The sequence below is a fragment of the Lepidochelys kempii genome, chromosome 2 (genome assembly GCF_965140285.1).
Source record: "Lepidochelys kempii isolate rLepKem1 chromosome 2, rLepKem1.hap1, whole genome shotgun sequence".
In the NCBI taxonomy this organism is placed as follows: Eukaryota; Metazoa; Chordata; order Testudines; family Cheloniidae; genus Lepidochelys; species Lepidochelys kempii.
Window position 1 is genome coordinate 153189169 of NC_136381.1, and position 23903 is coordinate 153213071.

General features: G+C 40.9%; 1 protein-coding gene across 1 annotated transcript in view; it reads left to right on the forward strand.

Annotated features, from left to right (window-relative positions):
- The window catches only part of GALNT12 (polypeptide N-acetylgalactosaminyltransferase 12), an 87155-nt gene extending 64388 nt beyond the window's left edge, over positions 1-22767 (forward strand). The window contains exons 8-10 of the mRNA XM_073332463.2: positions 8062-8175; positions 14297-14452; positions 21034-22767. Coding sequence (XP_073188564.1) covers positions 8062-8175; positions 14297-14452; positions 21034-21171 — 408 coding nt within the window. The 3' untranslated portion in view covers positions 21172-22767. The remainder of the gene's footprint in view (positions 1-8061; positions 8176-14296; positions 14453-21033) is intronic.
- Positions 22768-23903: the final 1136 nt, after the last annotated feature.

Genomic DNA, 23903 nt, shown 5'->3' on the forward strand with positions numbered 1-23903 from the left:
ATACATGGCCTGATGAGCTGTGAACTGCCCCTCTGTTCCTGGAGAGTTTTGCCTGGTCTTGTTTTAAGACATAAGGATACATTTTCAGCCTCATAACTATATACATGAAATTACAACCTATAACATTACTATAACAATAATGCTCAGTGCATCATGAGCCTTCCAAAGACAACCGACATGACAAACTTTGCATTGGATACAACACAATCATATTATAAGGATGAACATGGGGGTGCACGGTGTTCCTGTGTGATACAGTGTCATACAGACCCATTACATACTGAACAAAAGAGGTGATATGTTGGAACTTTACAGTACTCCATATGAAAGAGCACTTGGAGTTGATCAGCAATTGTCCAATACAATCCTTTGGGACCTCTGAACAAGGAAAGAATACAGCCAGTCCAAAGCAGTCTCATCCATTTCTTCCAGACTCATGCAGAACTACTGAGGAGCACAGGTTTGAGTTGCAGAACTGGAAAAAAATAGCTTTTTTTCTGGTAAAATGAGCACAGTTGATCAAAAGCATTGAGACAGTAACTGTTAAATCCTGCAATTCCAGTCCCTTTTCAAAACAGAACCTCACTTTGAGAGTCTGTACTATCTCTATTGCTAATATCCTCTTTCATACAAAACTCCCATTGACTTCAGAGTTCTGCAGGATCAAGACTGTAGACTGATGATAAAAATGTTAAAGAACAAATAACCACATATACAAAGATAATAAATTCTTTAAATATTTCAGAAGAAGAAAATCTTGTTCTGCTAGATTAGAAACAAGTGAAAGGATCAGTCAAAGGTTAAAGAGCTTGCAAAGAAGCCAAATAATTTGTTTGCATTGATCTACATGACAGAAGATGTGCCAGTCTCTCTCATTAAAAGGTGAAGGTGAAACAAAATCAGAGAAAAAAATATAACCAAAAACATAATAGGCAATTTGAAAAGGAAATTTTTATGAGATTGCATTCAGTAAAATTCTGATGGAACTAACGAATGAAGAAATTCAGCTGCTAACAAAAATGGTATTAATTATTGCGAACGGTTGCTATGTGCCTGACTCCAGTAAATGCTGTGTTTTAGGGTTCTTTTTAATGATCTCAGGCATAATTTCTCAATAAATGTATGCGATGGTAACCTTCCCATGCTGTTAAACTAAGCATGCAGGAAAAACTGCAAGATACAAAAATGAGCTTTGTTTTTTAATCATGTTTCTTACATGAGGTAAATGCTAGTGATCTTACAACCAAAGCTTTCTCAATTTATTTACAAGCAAAGTTTTCTCTGTTTACTGACAAAAAACTGACTGCTTTGTAAGGACAGTTTCTGCAAACAAATGTGTGCACACATATAAAATAGAAGATAGGAAAAGGAAAGGGGGAGGGGAGACTAGGAGCATTCTTTTAAGGATAGGTTGATAGTAGTTATTTTCAGTTTGAGACGAAAGTCATAATTCTTTCTGTAGTAAGCCTAGTTCCTGGTCCATCCAGAAAGACCGGAACGGAGGCTAGGTCCTGTTAATGGATTAAGTCTCTTCCCTCACATCCCCCAATGACAGTAACTGGTATAAAAAGCATCAGATGAGCAGGCAAAACCAAACCTATGATTGGCTAGGCTTCCTGGTTGAAAACCAAAACTTTTTAACTTGGAATGGAAAATAAAACAAGACAAAGAAATCAAACCATACTAAATAAAAGAAACCTGACAAAAATGAAGAAAAGCACTAGTTTCTCATTTCCCAGGTTAATCTGGGTTTTATACTGTAATTCATGGAAAATTTACAGACTGTATGTAGCAGTTCTTCCAGAGCGTTCCAGTTGGGTATATCATCCCAAACAATCTTAACTCAAAAGCAAGGCAATCTTGGGCAAATTCAAAACAGTCTAAATCAAATCCACGAAAGGTCAGTTTTCAAAATTAAGTTCAACAAGATTTCCAGCCAATGTCAGGCTTTCTTTAGCGTGACTTTGATTATATGATCTTCAGGATTTTGCTCAAAGTTCTATCTACAGTAGTAATCCAGAGAATTTAAATTTGTCAGGTTTTCCTCCTCAAACCGTATTCCTTGCTAGGAGAAGTCAGGGAACACATCGTACACACTAAGAGTTTGTTCTGTCAAGATAGTAACTAAGTGATTTTGTAAATCATCCAGATAATTCGTAGTTTGTGGTGACAGGCTTATAGAATGAGATCCTCTCCCAACGTGGAGATAAGTGAATTAAGATATGTAATATTTTTGAATATGAGTTAGCAAGCACACAAGTCCTTGAAGGTCTCAGGGTGCCTTTTACAAGCCCCAAGTCTGCTTCTAAGGTACTGTGATTGTTCTCGAGGCACCCAGACTGAGAGTTACTTGTTACCCCTTGCCTCCAGCAAGAGGGAGCCTTTCTTGTGGTAGCTGGGTGTTAGCTACCTGACACCATCAGCCTTTCAGCCGCTCAAGAACTCTTCCCAGGGCTATGCCAGCCCTGACTTTGCTTTGCAAGTTAACAATAAGTGCACCCCAATCTCCATGTCCTTTTGAATCATTCCCTTGTGCTATCCAGCCCCTGAAACTGGCTACTCACATAAATTCAACATCCTTTCTGCACCCAAAGGTGCAGGATACCCCATTTTACCTTTTTTACTTTACATCACCACTCCTGGAAGTCACATCGCTTGTGAGCACTTATAAAACAAAAGTAGGTTTATTTAAGAAAAGATAAAGATCTAACTCAGGGGAAGGCAAACTACAGCCCACGTGCTGGATCCAGCTCGTCGGCTTTCAATCCAGCCCACAGGATTGCCAGCCCCATGGTGCAGCAGGGCTAAAGCCAGCTCCCCGCCCCGCTCCCGGAAGTGGTCGGCACCACGTCCCTGCGGCCTCTGGGTGCGGGGGAGGGGACAGAGGGCTCTGTGTGCTGCCCTCACCTGCAGGCACCACCCCTCGAAGCTCCCATTGACTGGGAATGGGGAACCATGGCCAATGGGAGCTTCAGGGGTGGTACCCACAGGCGAGGGCAGAGCATGGCGGAGCCGCCTGCCCCACCCCACCCCCAGGAGCTACTGCCAGACATGCTGGCCACTTCCGGAAGCGGGGCAGGGCCAGGACAGTCAGGGAGCCTGCCTTAGCCCCACTGCCACCCCGGAGCTCCGGGCCAGGGCCTGAACCCGTATTGCACCCCAACGCCCTGTCCTGAGCCCCCTCCAGCACCCCGCACCCAAGCCCTTTGCTCCGAGCCCCTTCCTGCACAACATACCCGCTCCCACACCCCGCAACCCCTCCTGCACCCCAACTCCCTGCCCCAGCCCTACATACAATTTTCCCACCCAGATGTGGCCCTTGGGACAAAAAGTTTGCCCACCCCGATTTAAATGGAAGTGGGAGAAAGTGATGGAAACAACTGGGCACAACACAAAACAAAATCATACAATGTGATATGGGTCTACACCTAAGTTTCCTGTCAGCTGCGCAGCCATGCAGCAGGCTCTTTAGGGATGCACAGGTCCCCTGGCCCGGCCCAGCGCCTCCAGAGCTGCCAGGGAGAGGAGCCCCTCCCTCGGCCCGGTCCAGGCCCGCTGGAGCTGCCGTGGCTGGAGAGAGGCACCTCTCACCCGGCCCCGAGCTGCTGCGACGAGAGAGGGCTGGGGGGAGTCCTCTCTCCCCGCTGCAGCCCCCGGGACAGCCTGCACCCCAGCCAGAGCCCTCACACCCTCACACCCCAATCCTCTGTCCCAGCCCTGAACTCCCTCCCACACTCCGAACCCCTCGGCTCCACCCCCACCTCACATCACCTCCATATTGGTGCACATAACAAAACTCATTCTGCACATGGACATACAAAATTAAAGGGAATACTGATCTACACTTAGCCTATTTGTTAGATAGGAAAGGTAACTATTGATTTCACCACAAAATTCATTTGTTTGCAGAGCCGTCTGGTTTCACAAGAACCAGAATACAAACGTTCATTAAAACCCCCCACTCCTTAAGGGGTTTCCTCAGTGAATGGACCCAGAGTGCATTTCTCTACATTCTGTTATACTGAAACAGTCTTTTGTCTTTCTTCATAGCCAGGGTGATCTCCTGCCTGCTATAATGTCCCTTTTTGTGTCCAAATGGTTTCAGTGTTTGCTGTTGTCTTAGATGGTTTTCATTGCTTGCTCTGGGATATGGCAAGGGTAGACAACAGAACCTTGCCTTACCTCACCAGCTGACTAGGCAGGGGTGACAACTCCCTCTTGCTGGAGTGGGCCATCACTGAAACATATTGACTAATGGTGACTAATTTTTACTCTAAGTCCATAAAACATACTTTCAGTATAAATACATTATTTCTTAAATATTACCCATACACAACTCTCTCAATGATAATGAATCTTGACAAGTTACAAGCTTTCTGTAGATACTTCACATGTTGCCCTTTATGGATAAATATCCTGTAATATGTGTTTGGTGTAGTTAGTTTGTCAGATCTAAGGTGAGAGATGTTTGCAAAGAACAGGGGACCCTTTGCCCAGGGGTCTCTGTGTCACAGGTATGCCTTCAGAAAATCACTATTGTAGAGATTTGCAGAGCCGATGCGTGGTGCTCAGTCCATACCTTAGCCCAGCATTACTGTTGATCTCACCTTGAGGTCCGATGTCCAGTTCAGGAAAGCAGACTTCCAGTCATTCTTTAGGTAAGAGAGCTGCGTCTGTCCTACCTCCTTGGTGTTTATCACTTCTTTTATCACTGTGGGGATCTGTAGTGATAATATCAAAAGGCAACAAACAGGTTATAGGTTGTTAATACAGATCCAGACAAGAAACCCTGCTCTCCATCCCTACTTCTTTGAAATCTGTTAGGCTTTGTGGAAGTCGAAGGGCACAAACACAGTTAGCCTATGATTTTCGGAGGGAGATTTTCAAAAGCAATAGGTGTCAGAAGTCTAACTCCTCTCCAAGTGACAATGAGCCAATGTTGAGCACTTTTTGAAAATTCTGTCCTGTCTTCCTGTCAGAAATGGTCCCTAATATTTCAGAATATTTTAACAATTGCAGTTTATTACCTATCCCCAACCTCCAAAGGGAATGGTGACTGACTGTGGTTACAGAATACACAGCATGGAAGACAAAAAATTATGTAGGCAAAGAAAGAATCAGAAATCCTGCATGGACAGAATTATTGACAACTTTTATGAGCTGAACTAAACACTTCATAAGGAGAACAAATATTTTCTTGTTTTTATTTTCTTTAATGCAGCATTCTACTAAAATATTAAGGTAAGTCACAGACAAATTTAAAATCCCATACTAAGTTTCTGTTTATACTCTTACTTTAACTCTTCTTGCATGATTCAAGCTTGTTTGATATGTGTTGGAAAAAAATATTACGAGAGATTACATGAATGAATGGATATTATTATGGTACTATTTTTGTCAGCACAAAGCAAACTGTCTTCTTCAGTTAATGGGAGAAGATAGTGTTTTCACAAACCCTCTCTCATCTGTTCCAGCCTTGGAACAAGAGACTGGTGAATTCATGCATAAATGGTTTTTAAACCTTTATTTTTGTGTCTGCAGTTTATGGGTGCAAATATCTGCAGGTGCACCTTGCATCATTTAGGTGCTTAGCACCTGGTTGTACCCATATATCAGGTTCTTAGATCTCTAAAAGGCCTACTTTATGGCTGTAAAATGACATTAGAAAATTCCTGAGTTCACAAAATAAGAGATCCAGTTATAGTCAGGCTTAGGTACTAGCACTATATGTTAGAAGTTTGTCTGCACAACAAAAGTATGTGTGCAGGGGACACAAAGATGAGATGACACAACGATGAAGCATAAATACTACATAAAAAGTTGTTCTGAATTGAAATTTGAGATAATTAGGCATCTTTTATACAGTGTTTTTTTCTTTTGAGTTTGCAGTTTCAGAACCCTGTTTAAATTTTCCTCTCCTTTATGTCTACTTTGTCTACAGCATACAAAGAAAGAGTTGTATGTATGTGCAGTAATTTGGTTTGTAATTAACTTATGCACACAGACACAAAATAGTGTTGTGCCTAAAAGTCAATAATATTGTAGAATACACATGGCTAACTTAAATTGGGAGATAATCATTGTGATGTTTAATGGAGTATAGGCAGGAGAATATTTATGCTGGTCTGATGCAGTCTTGGTGACGTCTTTGCTTGGAGCGGTCATCTGGGGAGTGACAGCTGCGGTGAATATTTGACTCAGTTGATCTTCCCATTGGAATAAATGGCCAGTGTGGCAACACAATTAGATTTCTGAGTAGCACCTCCAACTCTGAAGTCAGTTATTGAGGGCAAGAGAAACCCATTTATTGTTTTAGTTTATGTAAGAAAATTATCATCATTTATAATTCAGCATAACTTCAATCTGATATTCCTTCATATCAGATATTATAAGTATTGGGTGCAAGTGTTGGTGGGAGGGTTGTAATTTTTATAGTTGTTTCAAGCTTTGCTCAATTTTACTTTTCTATTTTTGTATGTAGCCCTTTACTAGTGTTAAATGTAAATCAAAATTTCTCTTGGTCAAACTATAATAATTTACAAAAGAGATAGAATAGGTTCTAATGCAACTGCCTTCAAACCAAGCCACTCTACAATAAAAAGGAAGCCAGGGAGACTTCCTTTAGCTCTGGAAAGCACCACTAAACTGCAAGGTTTACAGCTGCTCATCTAGAGATCTATCATAATTCAAAATCACACTTATTGTTTAGTCGCATGTTGGTTAATGGTGTTAATGCACTCACCAGAATGGTGAGAAACATCTGGAGAAGGGTGTGCAAGGAGTGTTCTTGAGGCTAAAAGTATTACAGTGCAAATGGATACAAAAAAAGTGGAAAGAGGAAATTGGTAGTAGGTAAAAGTGGAGGAAAACAAAAGTAAAGAAAAATATTTGTGGAATACCCTTTCACTTGTTTTACTTTGATTTGTCCTAATTTATTCATGTCTATTCATTCTCTGCACCGGAAACTATGGATATAATTATCACCTAGTACTTGAGAAGAAGCAATATTACACCTTCAGTAGTCATTAGGGACACTAAACCTGCCTGTTTTATTCTTTTATATGCGACATAGTAGGATTCAGGTAAAAGGCATTTAGCTTTAATGTTTATTTACAGACGTTGTTTTGTTTCAACATTCGTTTCAGTGGGAAATATGTGACTGTGCAAAACGTATACATTTTAAAATTATTATTATGCCCTGGTTCAACTAGTTTTCAAGTAACTTGATATTTTTATTAATTGGAAGTCCTTATTGATTTGCCTGTGGAATATTTTTTAATTAAAAAAACACATAATGTAATCTTTCTGCAAGTGTCAATAGCAGTAAGAAAGGCCGGGTTCAACACGATGATTAGTCATCTCTTTAAAAATAAATAAAACATTGGTTCAAGTCGCCATTGAAATTGTATCCACATGCAGATTTTAGGAACTTAAATCCTAAATACTAGTTGTCTTCACAGGGTTTTTCTCCACTCTGTAAGCACGTGAGAGTCCTTTTTTTTTTTTTTTTTTGAAAAATGAAATAAATCTCTATTTAAAGAACCAAAAAAAAATGAAATGACCAAAAAGAGAGAAAAAAAAACTATGGAGGTATGGCAGACTTCCCGGGCTCAGTGGTTAATTGGCTAGTTTGCTGGGGGCAAAGGGGACACAGTCCCCACTTACCTAAATCTGACTCAGGAATCCAGTTAGATTATGTGGCAATCCAAGTGAGTGCCTCCCATACACTTCTGCCAGGCATGGCCCAGTCCAATCAAGTCCGCAATAGCAGGTCTGCTCCAATCCAGTCTGTCAAAGTTGCTGCCACCAGGTCTGCTGCTGCCAGGTTCTGGTTCAGCAAAGCCAGCTGCACGACGTCTACTCTGGTCCACTATTATCAGGTTCAGTTTTACCAAGTCACCTCTATCAGGTCTATTGTTGCCAGGCCCTGATTCAGTGAAACCAGCTCTACCAGGGTTCAGAGCTGCGAATGGGAAGCCTATAATACAACATGGGGTATGAAGTGACACAAATGTATCTACTTCAGGCTGATGCTTTAATATGTTCTTTTGTCTTATTTAGCTGCAAAACAGAGGAATGGCAAATTACTGCTTTGATTATAACCCTCCAAATGAACATGAAGTAACAGGGCACAGAATCATATTATATCCATGCCATGGTATGGGACAAAATCAGGTAAGATTTGTTTTTTACTTTAGTTATGACGAATGTTATGATTAACTGTCTTAGGATGTAGGATACAAAGTAAAAATGCTCCACAGTATTTCTGAGGGGACATGTGGCCACTGCAATGTGATCTTAGCCAGCACCATTCTTCTTTTTGGTTCCTCCATGAGATTCTGTTAACTTTCTTGTGTCCAACAGAAAACTGAAGTCAGGTTTTCACAGTTCTAAGTTACATTTGGAAGATAACTAGGCCATGTTGACCCATCTAAGTCTCCCCTCATCTGTCAAGCAGTTGTACCTTTTAAAATGTGTTCTCATCTGAACACTTGTCTAACTTTAATATATACATATTAATTGCCCTCCTGGGTAAAGGTGTTTCTTCTAAACTCCCTGAGAACCTGATCCTTTCTCAGCTTTGGTTTTTGCTTTCTAGGTTTGAAGCCTGTTAGCCTCACCATACATCTCATAGTTTGAAATACCAAGTACAAAAATTGCTTTAGTTTTGTGTACAGTTTTAGTCTGTCTACATACAGTCATGAGACCTTAACTTTCTGAAAGTGTTGCAGGGTTCCAGGACTGTAATAACTTAAGATATTTGAGTAAGTAGTCTTTTAATGCTGGGGTTTCGCATAGCTTAATGAGGACTGATTGGTGTCTCCACATGCCAGCACTCTTTCTGATATATTGGTGTATCAGCCATCCTGGTATGTTTTCTGGTTCCTTCCAGGACTGAGGAGGTACGGTGTGCCCATTGTGGAAGGGGTGGTAAAATATCTAGGTGTGTGATTGAAAAGTAGAGGAATGTAAATGTATGGCAGGAGGGACTAGAAAACTTGAGCAGGTGGCTGGGTTTGGGGAGGTGAACAGGGACACGTTATTCCAAGAAGGATAAATAGTTTCAGAGGAGCACCAGAGTTGAGGAAGGTCATGCAGTTTACCAGTAACCTTTGTAAACTTCTGGAAACTGTCTGACTATGAAGAAAATTAAAATATAAAGGGGTATGAGCAAACCTATTTTCAAGGGGAAACTTTCAATACAGAATTCATTTTACCTTCTTTTTTTTGGGGGGGGTGGCATCCCAAACTTCCATTGAATTTAATTGAGAACAGAGTTGTTCCTGCTATGATTTATCATGTGGCAGTAAGATTTATTACAAGTAGCTATATTATCAGTATTAGTATTTAATAGTATTGGTTGTTTAGGCTGCAGCAGAGGCCAAAATGTGTGGGTACCTTCTAAAGACAGGAAACAGTCCCTGCCCTGAATATAAAGACAGATGAAGGGTGGGGGTGTAGTCATACATCATAAAGCCAAGGGATTTGGGTGAGGTTAGGCACATCTTAGATTTTAAGCACATTGAATGTCATCCCTTTTCTTGTTCCACAACTCAATCTCCTTCTGCAACACACTGTCTCAAAAGAGTAGTTCAGTGAGATGATTAATGAAATAGATAAACAGATAATTTAGTCAGCTAGTTTCTTGTTAGGAAGAAGTGACTACTTCCATGGATTGACATCAGAGATAATCACATCCATAGGAATGCATGAACTCCAAAAGGCACTCATCCAGTAATTTTATAGTCAGGGGTTTCTGTTCCTTTTTAGTATATTTTCATATTCTAATGAAAGTTTTTCAACAAAAACATATTAATTTCAGCTTTGTTCCAATAGAAAAAAAAATGCCAGTGTAAAAGGGCAAAACCAATAGAGAGAACTATTATTTTCATGCTTTTAAAAGGCTATTGTGACAGGATGACATTTTGCAATTATTCTTTTTCTTGATTAGAAATAAAAGAAAATTAACTCTCATTCTGTTGTGAAGGTATCACAATATAATGCCCCCTGCTGGCTCCCAGTCTTCCTATGTAGTCAACTGGAACTGTAAAAGGCACATCCCCAACAGACAGGCCACCCCCTGCCAAATTTCAACTCCCTGCTCCAAAACATGGGGGCACTCACAGAAGAGGTCACCAGAATTTGTTAATGGTGCACAAGGGGGTGGGACTCCCAAGTTCAAGTCCTTGCTCCAATGACTACTTAATTATTTATAAAAATAATATGGAACAGCATTAACATAGGAGGTTAGGAGTCCTCTCCAGAATATCCCATAGACCTGTGTCTAGGACACTCTTCTGCAGCATGGGAGTTCCAAGTTCAACTCTCTTTTCCACGCAGGCAGGAGGGGAAATTGAACCCAGATCTCCCACATCCCAGGTAATTACCCTAACCACTGGGCTAAAAGTTATAAGGAAGGTGGCATCAGTCTGAGTGGGGTATAGAAGGAAGATATTTGGATTCACTGGGGAAAGGAAGTGAGGCCAGTGTTGACTGCAGTAGCTGATCCATTATTATTTGGAGTTGTAGGAGCCAAATCTGCTTGGATGCAAGTCTGAAAGCACGCTGAACACCACTTCCAGTCTGGGAAGTTTTGTCACAGTGACGGGTTGTAGCTGGCCTTTGGGTTCGAACCCTCAAGAGTCCAGTGCCTTTCTCAGTATGGTTAAGAACCAGTGGTGAGAGATAGCACTGATTAGGCTCAGCTGGACATTACTGTTTCACAACTGATCAGTTTTAGACAAATGGGGAGTGGAAGGGTGGAATGTAAAAGCCTTCTGGTTTTGTGAGCAGGTCCCTGAGAAGGGAACATAAGGCAGCTTATGTCGACCTAATTATGTCAGTGTACACACAACTGCCGTATCCCACCAATGTAAGTGCCCTACTACACTGACATCATAACTCCACCTCCACGAGAGGCATATTGCTTATGTCAGTGTAGTTGGGGTGATGCAGTGTGGGTGTAGACAGATGTGTTACTTACATCCTCTGTTGGCTGTCTTGTCAGTTTCACGGCTCCAGAAGCCATGAAATTGACAAGAAAGCCAGGTAGCTAGGGCCCGGCTCCCCACTCCCAGCTGGGCTGCTGACCAGAGGCTCCCCGCTCAGGGAGTTGAGAAGCCCGGGTGGCTGACCCCCACTCCCGACTAGGAGCCGACAGCCAAGGGGACTGCTGGGCTCCTGGCAGGGAGCTGAGAGCCGTGGCTCTCAGCTCATGGAAGTACTCCTGGTGAGGGTGCACACCACTGACAGAAGGAGGATAGTATGGACATCAGCCACCCCAGTAGTTCCACACTGATAGGGAGTGTTTGCTGAATGTTTCAATAATGGAGGAGTGGAGGCTGGAAGTCTATGAGAAAGAAGTAGGGAAAGATATAAGTTAGGGACCAGCAGTCCACATCTCACACACACACACATCATCCCCAACTTTATTATCTAACCAAGCTAATGAGCCCTGCCACATCCTAGAGAAAGCCTTTCCTTCTTTGCCCCCATCACCCAAACTAAAATACCTCATGTATTTCCCTTGCCTAATCTCCTAACTTGCACAACCCTCCTTCATTCCTGTAACATGCTGTTGGGGGCACCCAGAGCTGTGAGCCACTGTGTTACCTCTGCCTCAGCAAGAGTGAACTTTGCTGGAGATTAGATTGTGTGTCAGCTCCTTTCCCCGCTGGTCTGTCTTCTTCACCAGCAAACTCCTCAAGGCTCTGCCAGCCCAAACTGTGCCTGAACAATCAGTGAACTCCAGCCCCTGAGCTCCTCAGAGACGTCTCTCTGCAATGCACAGCCCCTACCACTGTGCATTCATGGAAGATATTAAGTTAATTTCTCTTTTAAAGAGTCAGTGCATTACAGTTTATCAGCTTAACTGGGGTAAACACACCCCTCCCTTGAAACATAGCACTGTGTTGGTTTACAGTAAAAAATAAAACAAGTTTCTTAACAGAAGGACATAGGGTAGGTGGTACCAAGTAGAAGGAATAAAGGATGAAATGGTTACAAACAAACAAAAGTAAAAATACGCTTTCTAATGGCCAAGACCTAACTTAAGCTACAGTCTTTGTTCTAGATAGTTTCCTCACCACTCTTCCTTTCCCAGCAATAGCTGATTAAGGCTTTGTCTACACTGGCACTTTTGTCACTAAAACGTCTGTCACTCAGGGTGTGAAAAAACACCTCCCTGAATGACAAAAGTTTCAGGGACAGAAAGCACCAGTGTGGACAGTGCTTTGTCAGTGGGAGCCATATGCTCTTGGTGACAAACCTACCACCCCTCGTTGTGTGTGATTAGAGGCCACACAGCATACCTTAAAACCCAAAGTCTTTCTGGGTACTCTTATAGCTCAAAATCTGCCTTTGTTTCCAGGTTCAAATTGATCTCCTGGGGTTCAGTGTCCTCAACATGAGGGAATAAAAAATAAAATCAAGAAATATAACTTGACTCTGCTGCATGGGCATGTGTGGTGTGCTAATCATGACTATTGATATTTCCATTATTCATATATTTGAGATGATTGGTACCTTCTTTAAAAAGTGGTGTAAACCATGTTGCAAGTAGAGCTGGCTGAAAATTTTTCAGTGGAACAGTTTAGCATCAGAAAATGCAGTTTTATAAAAATGCAGACATTTAGTTGGAAAACATGTCAATTTCAACAAAATGTTATGGGAGGGTGAGTCAAAATGTAGTTTCTACTTTCTCATTTCAATAATGTCAAAATGTTTTGTTTCAATATTATTGTTTCAGTTCATCTTGTTTACATTAATTTTAAAATTATATATTTAATATTTTATATTATAATGTTTCAGCATTATCAAAATGAAATGTTTCTATTATTTCAAATAAAAAGTTTTCATTCCATAAGAAAATTCGACATTTCGTTCCAATTCTTTTTTTTTTTAGTCAGCATTTCCCAGAGAACAGAAATTTCATTTTCCGGCAAGTTCTAGTTGTCAGTTACAAAGTGTTAGGCTCTTGCAATGTGGCTTCTGGAAGTTTATGTGATTGATAAAATGTGGTCCTCCAGCAGTTCTCTTCTGTGACTTTTTAAAAGTATTTTTAAATTACTTTCCCTGATCTTTCTACACTAGAATATTTTATACATATTAACACTGGGTGCTGTTTTCAATTGTTTCGGGTATGTTTGCTTCCATAAAGCCTCAGTCATACTTCCTAAAACTGTTTTGTAAATGGTTTTCTCTTCTGTGCTGTCAGTTAAACTGTTTTTAACACTGGGGCAGCTGCACTGATAACAATGTGTATGATATTTTCTGGGGTGGATAAGTCTCTTATCTTACCATAGTAAGTATAACTTAGTCCCCCTAAAACAATTTAAACATCCCTCATATCCATGCACAATAGTGCTCAAGATGATTTACAAGCATGCTAAATACAAATAATTATTTAAACTTCCCCAGTCCCCTTTGATGAAGTCCACATTTTGGCAAAAATCCATGATAAACATCACTGTAGCTCCAGGAAAAGCAGGAAAAAAGTTTGTTTTTTTTTTAGAATTCCTAGCAAATTTCTATTACCCCAATTATTACCATTACAGTGTTTTCAGCCTTATTGGCACAAGAAGTGAGTTTCTCAGGAATGCAATCAAAACTGGATTGTAGAATATCACACAATAACCAATGCCACACAACTTCCTTAAAATCCTATTTATGTTTAAAAGAAACTGTACCTAATTTTGCTTAGAATATCATCCTGAAAATTGACGTAGTGAAATGTACTTCATCTTGCATACTGTAAACAGTAATTGGAAACAAGTTTTTGATCAAACTGAACATTTTAATGTTTCAATGAGCAACCAACTCTTTAATTAAAAATGGCATTATTTGTGACACTAAAATTATGGAGGCCTAATCTCAACCTATAAACTAGTCTCCATCCCACTGTAGTGATGATATGGGTTAAAAACTATTGCATTACAATCAAACTTTTAAATCAACCTGTAAGATTTGTAACTTTTTCAGTGTAGGGAACTCTGCTTTCCTTCATGTTTGTACAGCATTTAGCACATTGTGGGTGCAACCAGAAACAATATGTGGTGATAATACTGCTGCAGGATTGATTTCCCATAGAAAGTAAAGTAAGTACTAGTAGTAAAGACTCCTGGAATGAAAACTCTCAACAGAATTTCTCTCCAACTCTAAATGAACAGACAATTCTAAGTGACCTTTTTAGCACATTGATAGATGGAAATTGTTACCTTTACTGCATCCTTTTTTCTAATAAAATGCTTTTTGTTTGCACATGTAAAATCCTTTGTTTCCTCTCTGGGGTTGGCAGTTTTTCGAATATACATCTCATAATGAAATACGTTACAACACCCGGCAGCCTGAAGCCTGTGCAGCAGTTGATTCCGAGACTGACTATTTGACAATGTACTTGTGTCAAGACAGTGTTCAAAATATTCCTGAAAATCAGAAATTTGTTTTCAGAGAGGTAAGCGTGTCAGTTTTTTAACTTTGTTGTTTCTGGTCATCATGCAAGCAGCACAAACCCAGTATATGGATTGGGGTATTACATCCAGAGCTCTTAGATAGAAACCATTCTGATGAATTTTCTATCAATCCAAAATTATGTTATTAATTGTTTGTAAAAGTAGCCTACCTCTTATGTGGTGCTAGCATCTGGAAGCGAGTCCATTTTCAAATCACAAAAATTCATAATTTTCTTACTATCTGAATACAAAACAAGTGAGACTCAGAAAAAAATTCTTAAATGGCCCATTTTTGGCTGAAGAGTCTTGGTGTGGCCATGGGGGAGGGAGCAGGGTGAGTGATGATATGTGTGGGGGAAAGAGTCTTGGGAAAACGGGCTGTGGGATGAGCCCAGTCCCTCTGTGCTGATGGTGCCTGATTGCAGGGTCACTCGGCACCTCTGGCACTCCTGTCTTAGTACCTCCAACTGTGTTATGTTGGCATTGTGACGCACCAGTTCTGGGAGAGTATTTCAGGTGCTTGTTCCACCTGACCCTCACTCATCTATCCCCCACATAGTCTCTTTGCTCCTATTCCCCCCCACACACAGCAGCTTGTCTCCACACACCCCTTGTCTCCCTGTCTTCCTTTCACCATACCACTGTCTCCCAACCCCATCGCCCACCACAGAAATGCCTCTGCCTCCACCCACACCGCTGCCTGTTGCTGTTCCTGCCGTTCTGTCCCTATCTTTCTGTGTCCCAAGACTTCCTTGCCAATTTCCTGCTGCCTCCATAGACCTTATGCCTCACTCATTGAAGTCCCCACTATCCCTGCCCACTCACTTGCCCACCATTCTTCTCTGCCCTCCCCTGTCCAAAATCCCCTTCCCCTTACATTCAAATACATACATCCCCCTATACAACACTTGTATTACCCTCTCTTTGCCCATATCGACAGCATCTCCTGCTGCCATACCTACTTCCTCCAACTTCTGGGTATCCCAAGGCTGCCCTGCCACCCCATGGTCCCTGTTAACCCCACAATCCTTTTATCCACCAATATATACCTCCCACATCCTGCTGTCCAGGAAGCATACCTGCTACCCCAGCCGTCACACATACCCCATAGCTCACCCTTGATTATCCTGCTCCCCCACCCCCAGATCTACAATGCCCCAGAACCTCCTTCTTCACCCAAGCCCTCAGCACCCTCCCCATACAGTCCCTGCTGCCTTCCCCATCACATCACATCAAAATGTGCCCTGCATCAAAATGTGCCTGTTCACCATCTTCACCTCTGGCAGTGTAATGTATGGAGTTTTTGACAAGTATTGGGAGTCCATCAAAATGGTGCCACCACCCCACTTTTCACTTTCAGCCCAGAGGAGGGCACATTTTGATGTGCTGCTATCCCCACTGCCAGAGCCTTTCCGTGCAGCGGGAAAAGACTCCCACCGGGACACTACATTGCTAAAAATCGTAATGTAGATGGGGAAGGGACTGCTTGGCCATATAGAGAGCTGTGTTGGGTACATACCCACAGGGTTCAGGTGTTTTTACTTATCTAAGCAATGCCTTAATGTCTACACTGCTATTTATACCCATGCTAGAGGTTTGTCTAGTGTATGTACTCTATGTGCTGCCATAAGGAGTGTGCAGTGTAGACCTATCCTAAGATAACACATATTTAATGGGTCCCAGACACTTCAGAAAAAGCAAGATTTGAAAAAAATGTGATTTGAAATACTTCCAAGTTCAGTGCATTCAGAAGCATTTATTTTTAAAACTAATGTATTGATTTTGAGCCAATAAAATCCTCTCCCATGGCTGTTGACTTCATCACATCATTCCCTTTGAATCCCTACCCTAGCTTCCCATCTTCTGTTGCATTACATTTAAGCTACCAGTCACCACCTTCAAGGCTTTCTTTGAATCTGTCCCTTCCTACCCAGGGGTGAAAGTAGGTCGAGTGACTTACCGGCATGCTGGGGCCAGTTCTGGCCCCTGGAAGGGGCGATGCCTAGGGTGGAAGGGGCGGGGCTGAGGGGGTCAGAGCCAGCCCCAGCCCACCCTGTAAGATAAGTGCCCCCCCTCCTTCCCCCACCAGGGTAGCAGCAGCAGCCCAAGGCTCTGCTACTGCCCCCATCCTTTAATTAGCTGCCAGAGCCCTGGGGAAGCGGCAGGGCTCCAGCGGCTATTTAAAGGACTGGGGCGGCAGAGGCAGCTGGAGCCCTGGCCCTTTAAATAGCCCCCGGAGCCCTCGCTACCCCAGGGCTCTGGAGGCTATTTAAAGGGCCTGCAGCTCCCCTGCTTCTACTGCCCCGGTCCTTTAAATAGCCCCCGGAGCCCTGGAGTAGCGACACCAGGGCTCTGGCAGCTATTTAAAGGGCCAGGGCGGTAGAAGCAGGGGAGCCCTGGGCCCTTTAAATAGCCATCGGAGCCCCGCAGCCACTACCCCAGGGCTCCAGCAGCGGGGCTCTGGAGGAAATTTAAAGGGACTGGGGCTCCAACCGCTGCTGGGAGCCCCAGGCCCTTTAAATTGCCACCTGGGGAAGCCGGGCTGACCCAGTACGGTGCACCGGCTCTTGCCAGTACGCCATACCGGGGCGTACCGGCTTACTTTCACCTCTGTTCCTACCTAACTTCCCTTTTTGAGCTTCAGGTGACCTCCTACCGCAAATACTGATAATAATACATTTGTACTGGGAATTGTTACTGAAAAAATTACTCAACTGAATAATGTAGTGTGACAGGGCAGCAATGATGCTATAATTAAGGTTGGGTTCTTTTTTGCATTTAAAATAGGAGCTCAGACTCTTTTGTGGGGTCTGCAGTCAGCTGATGGAAAATGTGGTTTACATTGTTTCTTCCATTCTCCAGTGCAGCATGCACAAGCCTTTTTGAGCAGGTTAGGAGAGGAATTAGAACACTGCCATTTGTCATATGCCCCCATGTGATGTTTTGTGCATCCAAAACTGAGAATCTCCAGCTGTAGAATGGAAAGTTCTTACACTCTTTTAGGGGAAAAGGTAGGACAGAGGTAAAATTGGAGGATAGAATTGATATGAAACTGTAAAATTGCACTAATTTATCAGAGATTGATAACAGAGGTCATAGCCTGTCATTAAAATGCATTTAGGAAAAGCTTATATAAAGGGGGGGGGAATGCATTTTGCCATGTAGAGGCATAATTATGGGAATCCTTAATGATGTGAATCAGAGTTTGAAGAATCATTCTCTAGAAAAATGAAAGGAACAGAATGAAGAAGAGATGAGGCTGCAGTCACTACAGGAGCAGAATTGGTTGTTTGTTGCATTTTTGTTTATGATGTTTGTTACATATGTTGGCTAAACATGATGCATTTCATAAGCAGCTGTGAAGTAGCTGTATTGTTTTTCAACAGAACTTAAATGTTGTTTCCCTAGATATTTATGTTTGTGATGTTGGTTGTTCATCGTGAGAAACTTTAGCCATTAGACAACATAATGGTTTTGTGTGTGGATGTTATTAGGTTCAGTATTATGTTCTGACATGTATACTCTAGATGTTGGTAATAATGTATAATAATACCGTTAATATTGTGACACGTATTGAAACCGATGGTAATTGCCTGATTTAAAGACATGAGGCCTGATCCAAAACTCATTGAAGTCAGTGGGAAGTTTTCAATGGACGCTGCTGGATTTTAAATCAGGTCCTAAGTAAATAATGAATAAAAACTAAAAAAGGACCTGTGATTTGGCCCACAAATTTTATGCTGTCAATGATAATTACATTTTTCTTGTGCTAAAATTTATACAAGATGGCAATGTTTTACCAGAATTATTTCCAAATCAGAAAATTTTTGCATTTTGCAATAGACAACTGTTAATAGTTCATCCCTGGGCTTGCCTACATGGTGGGGTAACACACATTTACATGACAGTGATTTCTAAAGCGCACTAGCATGTTGTTCATTAAGTGCTCTGTGTAGATGCAGTTGGTGCCTGCCAAGGTAATTTACTGCCGTTGAAACGGTCCTACATTAAAGTGCAGTAGGGAACCTTTAATGCCCACCAGCAGGGTCTATACAGAGCAAATCAGTGTTCAGCATGTTTGTGTGCATTACCCCACTGTGTAGACAAGCCCTCTGTGAGACCTTGTTCATTATATGTATGAAAAATTCCACCAAGAACCCAATCTGCTTGCAGAAACTCTTACTGAAGTCAGTGGGAGCGCCAAACACAGGCTTGCAGGATCAGGCTGTTTGTAAGAGGAAACTAGGTAGTAATGGGAACAATTATATAGATTTTTTTTCTTTAATTCCCTTTCTAAAGATATCTGTTTAAGGGGCATGTATTTTAAGTTGTATAATATATACTGTAATGATATCTGATAAGTGTGCACTATAAATTTGCTTTTTTATTTTCAAAATAGTGTGATCTGTAATATAGGAAACAAAAGAGGCATCTTTCGACCGATTATTAGGAGAACTCCAATTTTATAGGCAGTAAATATTCTCACTTTCAAATCTCCCTGTTTTAGTTAGGTCATAGCTAATGAAGAAAGTTTGCCCAGATTCCAGCATATCCAAACAAGTGGATGTCTAACAACTGAAAACAGGCCCAATTTCACTAACTCAGTGGTGTAATGTCCCAACGTGTTTATCTGTAGGATTTGGTTGTATATATCTTGGCCAACTTTCAAGACACCTATGGGGAATGGTGAACATTTTAATGTGTTCTTTGGGGTACATGGAGTTGTGTCTAGGGGTCAGTAATCTCTTTGGGCTCTTTTACCATGCTCATCTAAACCTAAATTCACAGCTTTTGAAATAAGTTTCTTTAAGACAAACTCGGCCTTCAAATTACACATAACTACCATGGAAATCCATGGTAGTTGTGCATGTGATCATAGTGCAGGATTTGGTCCATTCTTTTAATTGAACTAGCATACCTTAGAAAGGGGGAATTTACCAGTAATTATGGTTCTTTGAGGAATGCCTCTGCATGTTCACACTCATGAGATTGAAGGTGCCTGCTCTGCAGTCTTCCATGTACAAGCATCGCTTCAAGGCATCAGATGTTTGGGGACTTAAAGCTAGATAAGGGAAGTAAGTGTAAGTCTCAGTTCTTTTCTTCTGAACCCCAGAATCCAGAGATGTGTAAGAATTCTGAGGGAGGGGGGAGATAGAGAGTATGAATATGCAGAAGCACCCCTTAAAGATACACAGTAACTCGTAAGTAACTTCTCTTTCTTCATATGCTCATGAGAGACTAGCAAGCAGTGCAACCCAGACAGAAGATGGGCAGAAGAGTGGCATAAGTACTGTAAATCCTGTCTGCTCAAGCTAACATCATAGAGGAACTCTGACACCACCTTTGGGAGGAACTTAGGATAATCTTTTAGTACTGCTTTGTTTTTGTAAAACAGTAAGTGGTGGGTCAAGCCATCAAAGCATGCAATTCACTCACTTTGTGTTCTGAAATAATGGCCACTAGAAAGGCCATTATAGATAAGTGGCACAGTGAACACTCATACAAAAGTTCAAATGGCCTTCCCAGCAGCCTGATCCGAATGAAGTTTAAGTCCTGTGTTGGCACTGGGACTTAAACTAGTAGATATTGGTCAACCCTTTCAGGAACCTGGATTCCATGGGCTGAAGATGGAAAAGCCTTCAACAGGAGGGGGATAGGCCAACATTGCAGATTTGTTGACACTGAGGGATGTCAGAATCCTTGATTTTTAAAATGTAACAAGTAATCCACTACTGGTGGCAAAGAAGCAGAGTGCCAGCAAAAACCTGTTTTCCCCTCAGAACCAGTGCATCTGCACCAGCATCTGAGGTATTTGTTGCCTTTTGGAGCTAAGAGAGGTTGTGGAATAACCTGGAAACAGCTGGGTCCTGGAACCTCCTCCTGGACTGGGAAAGGGGACTTTGATTTCTCCACAGTTGGATATGTAGCTTCCTAGGAACCTAATTTCTTGGCAGGCATTGCTGATGGAGTTGAGGTTCGCTTGGATGAACTCGAGACTCCTGTAATCAGAAGGCCTTAAGTGTCAGCTTGAAGTTCCTTGGGGACTCTGTGTATGAAGAGCTGGCAGACCTTGCATCCATCCAAGGCTTGCATTACCCTGGAGCAAAATAGGCATCTAACTTCTCAAAGATTCTGGGCAAGAGACACACCTGGAATAGAGGTACAACTAGAAGTATGGCCACCTAAACAAGATGAGTAAATTACCTTAAAAATTATACAGAATTCCTAAAACTACCAACAGAAATAAAAACTATTTACAAAATAAGCAAAAAGCTAAGGATTTTTGTCAAACAAGGTCATACGAGGCAGAAACCCATAGATTCCTTTATCCACAGCTTGTGCCAGTAAGAAAGGAATTGAGGTTCTTGGGCCCCGGTGCTGCAAAGCAACATTCATGTAAACCCAAAAGACACAGTTTTTGACCTTGGCATCAGGCTCCTTGGATTCAATGCAGTGCTCTTAAGGAAAAGTATAAGTTTAGATATAGATGTTTCCTGTTACATTTAAAATATGGTAAAATTTAATTAATAACTCTAATTTTACGACTGTGCTGTAAATCATAATTTTCCATCATCTTTTGTAGGATGGTACTTTGTTCCATGTACAAACCCAGAAGTGCCTACAAGCCGAGTCTAACTCTTACAATGGAAATCCAGCACCATTATTGCGACCATGTAGCAATTCAGAATACCAAAAATGGTTCTTCAAAGAAAGAAGTTGATCCAGATGTCATCAACTGTATGGCTGAATATGAAAATGTTAACTTTCTAGTCAGAGCTAGGAAATCTCTGGAAAAATTACATAGCTGATCTATTTTTGTATGAAAAGAGTTGTAACTTGTTTACAAGTTATAAACCTTGTTTTCTGGAGCACTAAAAGACATTAAGGGTTGAACTCTATTGAACGGGCACTGCGAATAAACTGTGCTGCAGAAATCTCCTCTTCCACTGTTCTCTTTACTTGGCAGCTATACTGTTTCTAAAATGTTTTATGCTTTTCCACATGTGACTATATTTTTTTAACCTACTGTGTGCAAGTAAGGAAGTGAAAGTAATTGCACTAATGCTACCTGCCAGTAACTTTAAAATGTTTATTTTTCTAAAACATTCTACAGTGGTGGCTTTTGAACAGATATTAGTTAAGGATTCTTCTTTTAAATTCCAAAAATGTAAATTTAGGTCAAATTCTGCCCTGAGATGTGAAAGTTGAGCAGAGATCTCATTGAAATCAACGTGGAGTTGCACGTCTACATCTCAAGCCAGACTAGGTCCTAATAATTTTGCACAAACACTCCAGATTGCACATATTTGACTGAATGTCATAACATTTTAAATGTTCATGGTACTTGACAGATTCCTAATAAAACTGCTTAAGGTTATCTTTGGAGTAAAATTAGTGATTAATTACTGATCTTTTACTAGTCTAAGAAATAAAGCACCAATATTAAAAATGACTTAGTGGGAAAAATTAAATTCATATGGGGCCCAATTTTAGAAGTGTGTGCTATGTACTTTAAATGGAAGTTCTGCATGCACAAATCGTTCAAGATCAGACTCATAGTAATAATTACTCACACTAAAGCTTTAATTCAAAGTTCAGTTATTAAGCAAATACATTTAAAAATGGATAACTTCAGTTCATTGATACTGTTAATGCACTCCTTTTCTACAAAAATCATTAAAACAAATTATTTTGTAGTACATTTAAGTGATAATTTTTGTAATTGATGCTAATCTAAACATTTGTCTTCGTGATTGTAATTGTTTTCTAAGAATTTTGATTATGAATAACAAGCTGTTCAATTCATCATGTACATTCCTGCTGAAAGTCTGGATATTTAATTAGCATCTATACAAGACGTTGTCTGCTTAGTGCATAGGAATTGCCATATTAAATCAGACAAGTTATCATAGTCCAGTAGTTTGTCTTTGACAGTGGTAAGGAACAGATGCTTCAGCCCATAAAGCAAGTTTCTTCCTTATCTCTGTCAGAGGTCCACTTATGTGCTAAAGCATGAGTGTTTATATCTCTTCCAAAATACTTACATTTATTCTTTTATCCTTACTTTTGTAATCATGGATGTTCTTGTTATCCATATAAACATCCATACCTTTTCTGAATCCTGGTGAACTCATGTCATATTTGCATACTTATTTTATGATTGTTGGGGACTCTGTGCCTTTAGAGGATATGTATGTAGGTTCTTCCAAGATTGTAGCAAAACTAATGTTTTTATAAGCACCTTTACAATTCTGCCTCTGTGGATTTGGTTGATGAAACTGATATTGGATCTAATAAAATAATTTGTGAATTAATAGTTTAGAAACTCTTTTGTAAGTAATTCCTTCTTGCGGTCTCAATACTTTTCTCTTACAATTTCCTCTGATCTTTGGCCCTGATCCTTCCAACATTTAAGCTCATAGGAAAAGACAACTGTTCTATCTTACACTCTTGTTAGTTCTTTTTTTCTTATAACCTCTCTCCTTGCTCTCCCTGTTTGTATACAAATTGCACTAGTTTTAGTCACCTGCTGGATCCCAAATTAGTGTAAATTACACTACTTTATCACTAACCATTTACAACTGTTTCCTTACCCACTTACATTGCCATTAGGCTTACTATTGAATTTGTCCTTTGATACCTAAAAATCTACAAAGAAATAGGGTAGTGGCTTCAGTCCAGTATATATAGTACAGGAACAAATAATTTCTGTGTGTATATAAAGTCTGCTGCAGTTTCCACGGTAAACATCTGATGAAGTGAGCTGTAGCTCACGAAAGCTCATGCTCAAATAAATTGGTTAGTCTCTAAGGTGCCACAAGTACTCCTTTTCTTTTTGCGAATACAGACTAACACGGCTGTTCCTCTGGAACTGACTGTGTTTGTGTGCGTGAGAGAGAAAGAGAGGAAGACACAATAAAATAAAAGTGTGAGGTAGCATTGCAGTAGTTGTGAAGGGACTAAATAGAGGCTCAAACTCATTAGCACTTTTGTTCACTGGCTAGTAGCACCTGGGAGTCAGGACTTTAGGATTTCATCTGTAGGTGGTGATATGCAAAGATGAAGGAAAAACAGACTTCACAACAGAATTGTACAGGGAGAAATCCTGCTGCCTCATCTGAACCATCTGTTAAGAAAAGCAGTGAGGTTTAGGTTTCCAGTAACATAAAATTGCATAAAACTTCTGTTTATTCACACAGTGCATCCTCTGGTTTGAGGAAACGACGAGGTAACTATATATAAATTCACCACAGAAGCAACCATGAGATAAAAATTTGAGGCACTGCAGGCTCTTTACTTAGAAGTCGGGGCACTCTCACAGAACCAGTTTGGTACTTCTATAGCTATGGCATAGCAGTCTTCTCTCTGATGGGGATTTTCAGCTGGTGACTCTAGGGTTTGTGTGTGCCAGGCCCCCTGCTGCTTCTCTTCTCCCTCTCTTACCCCAGTAGC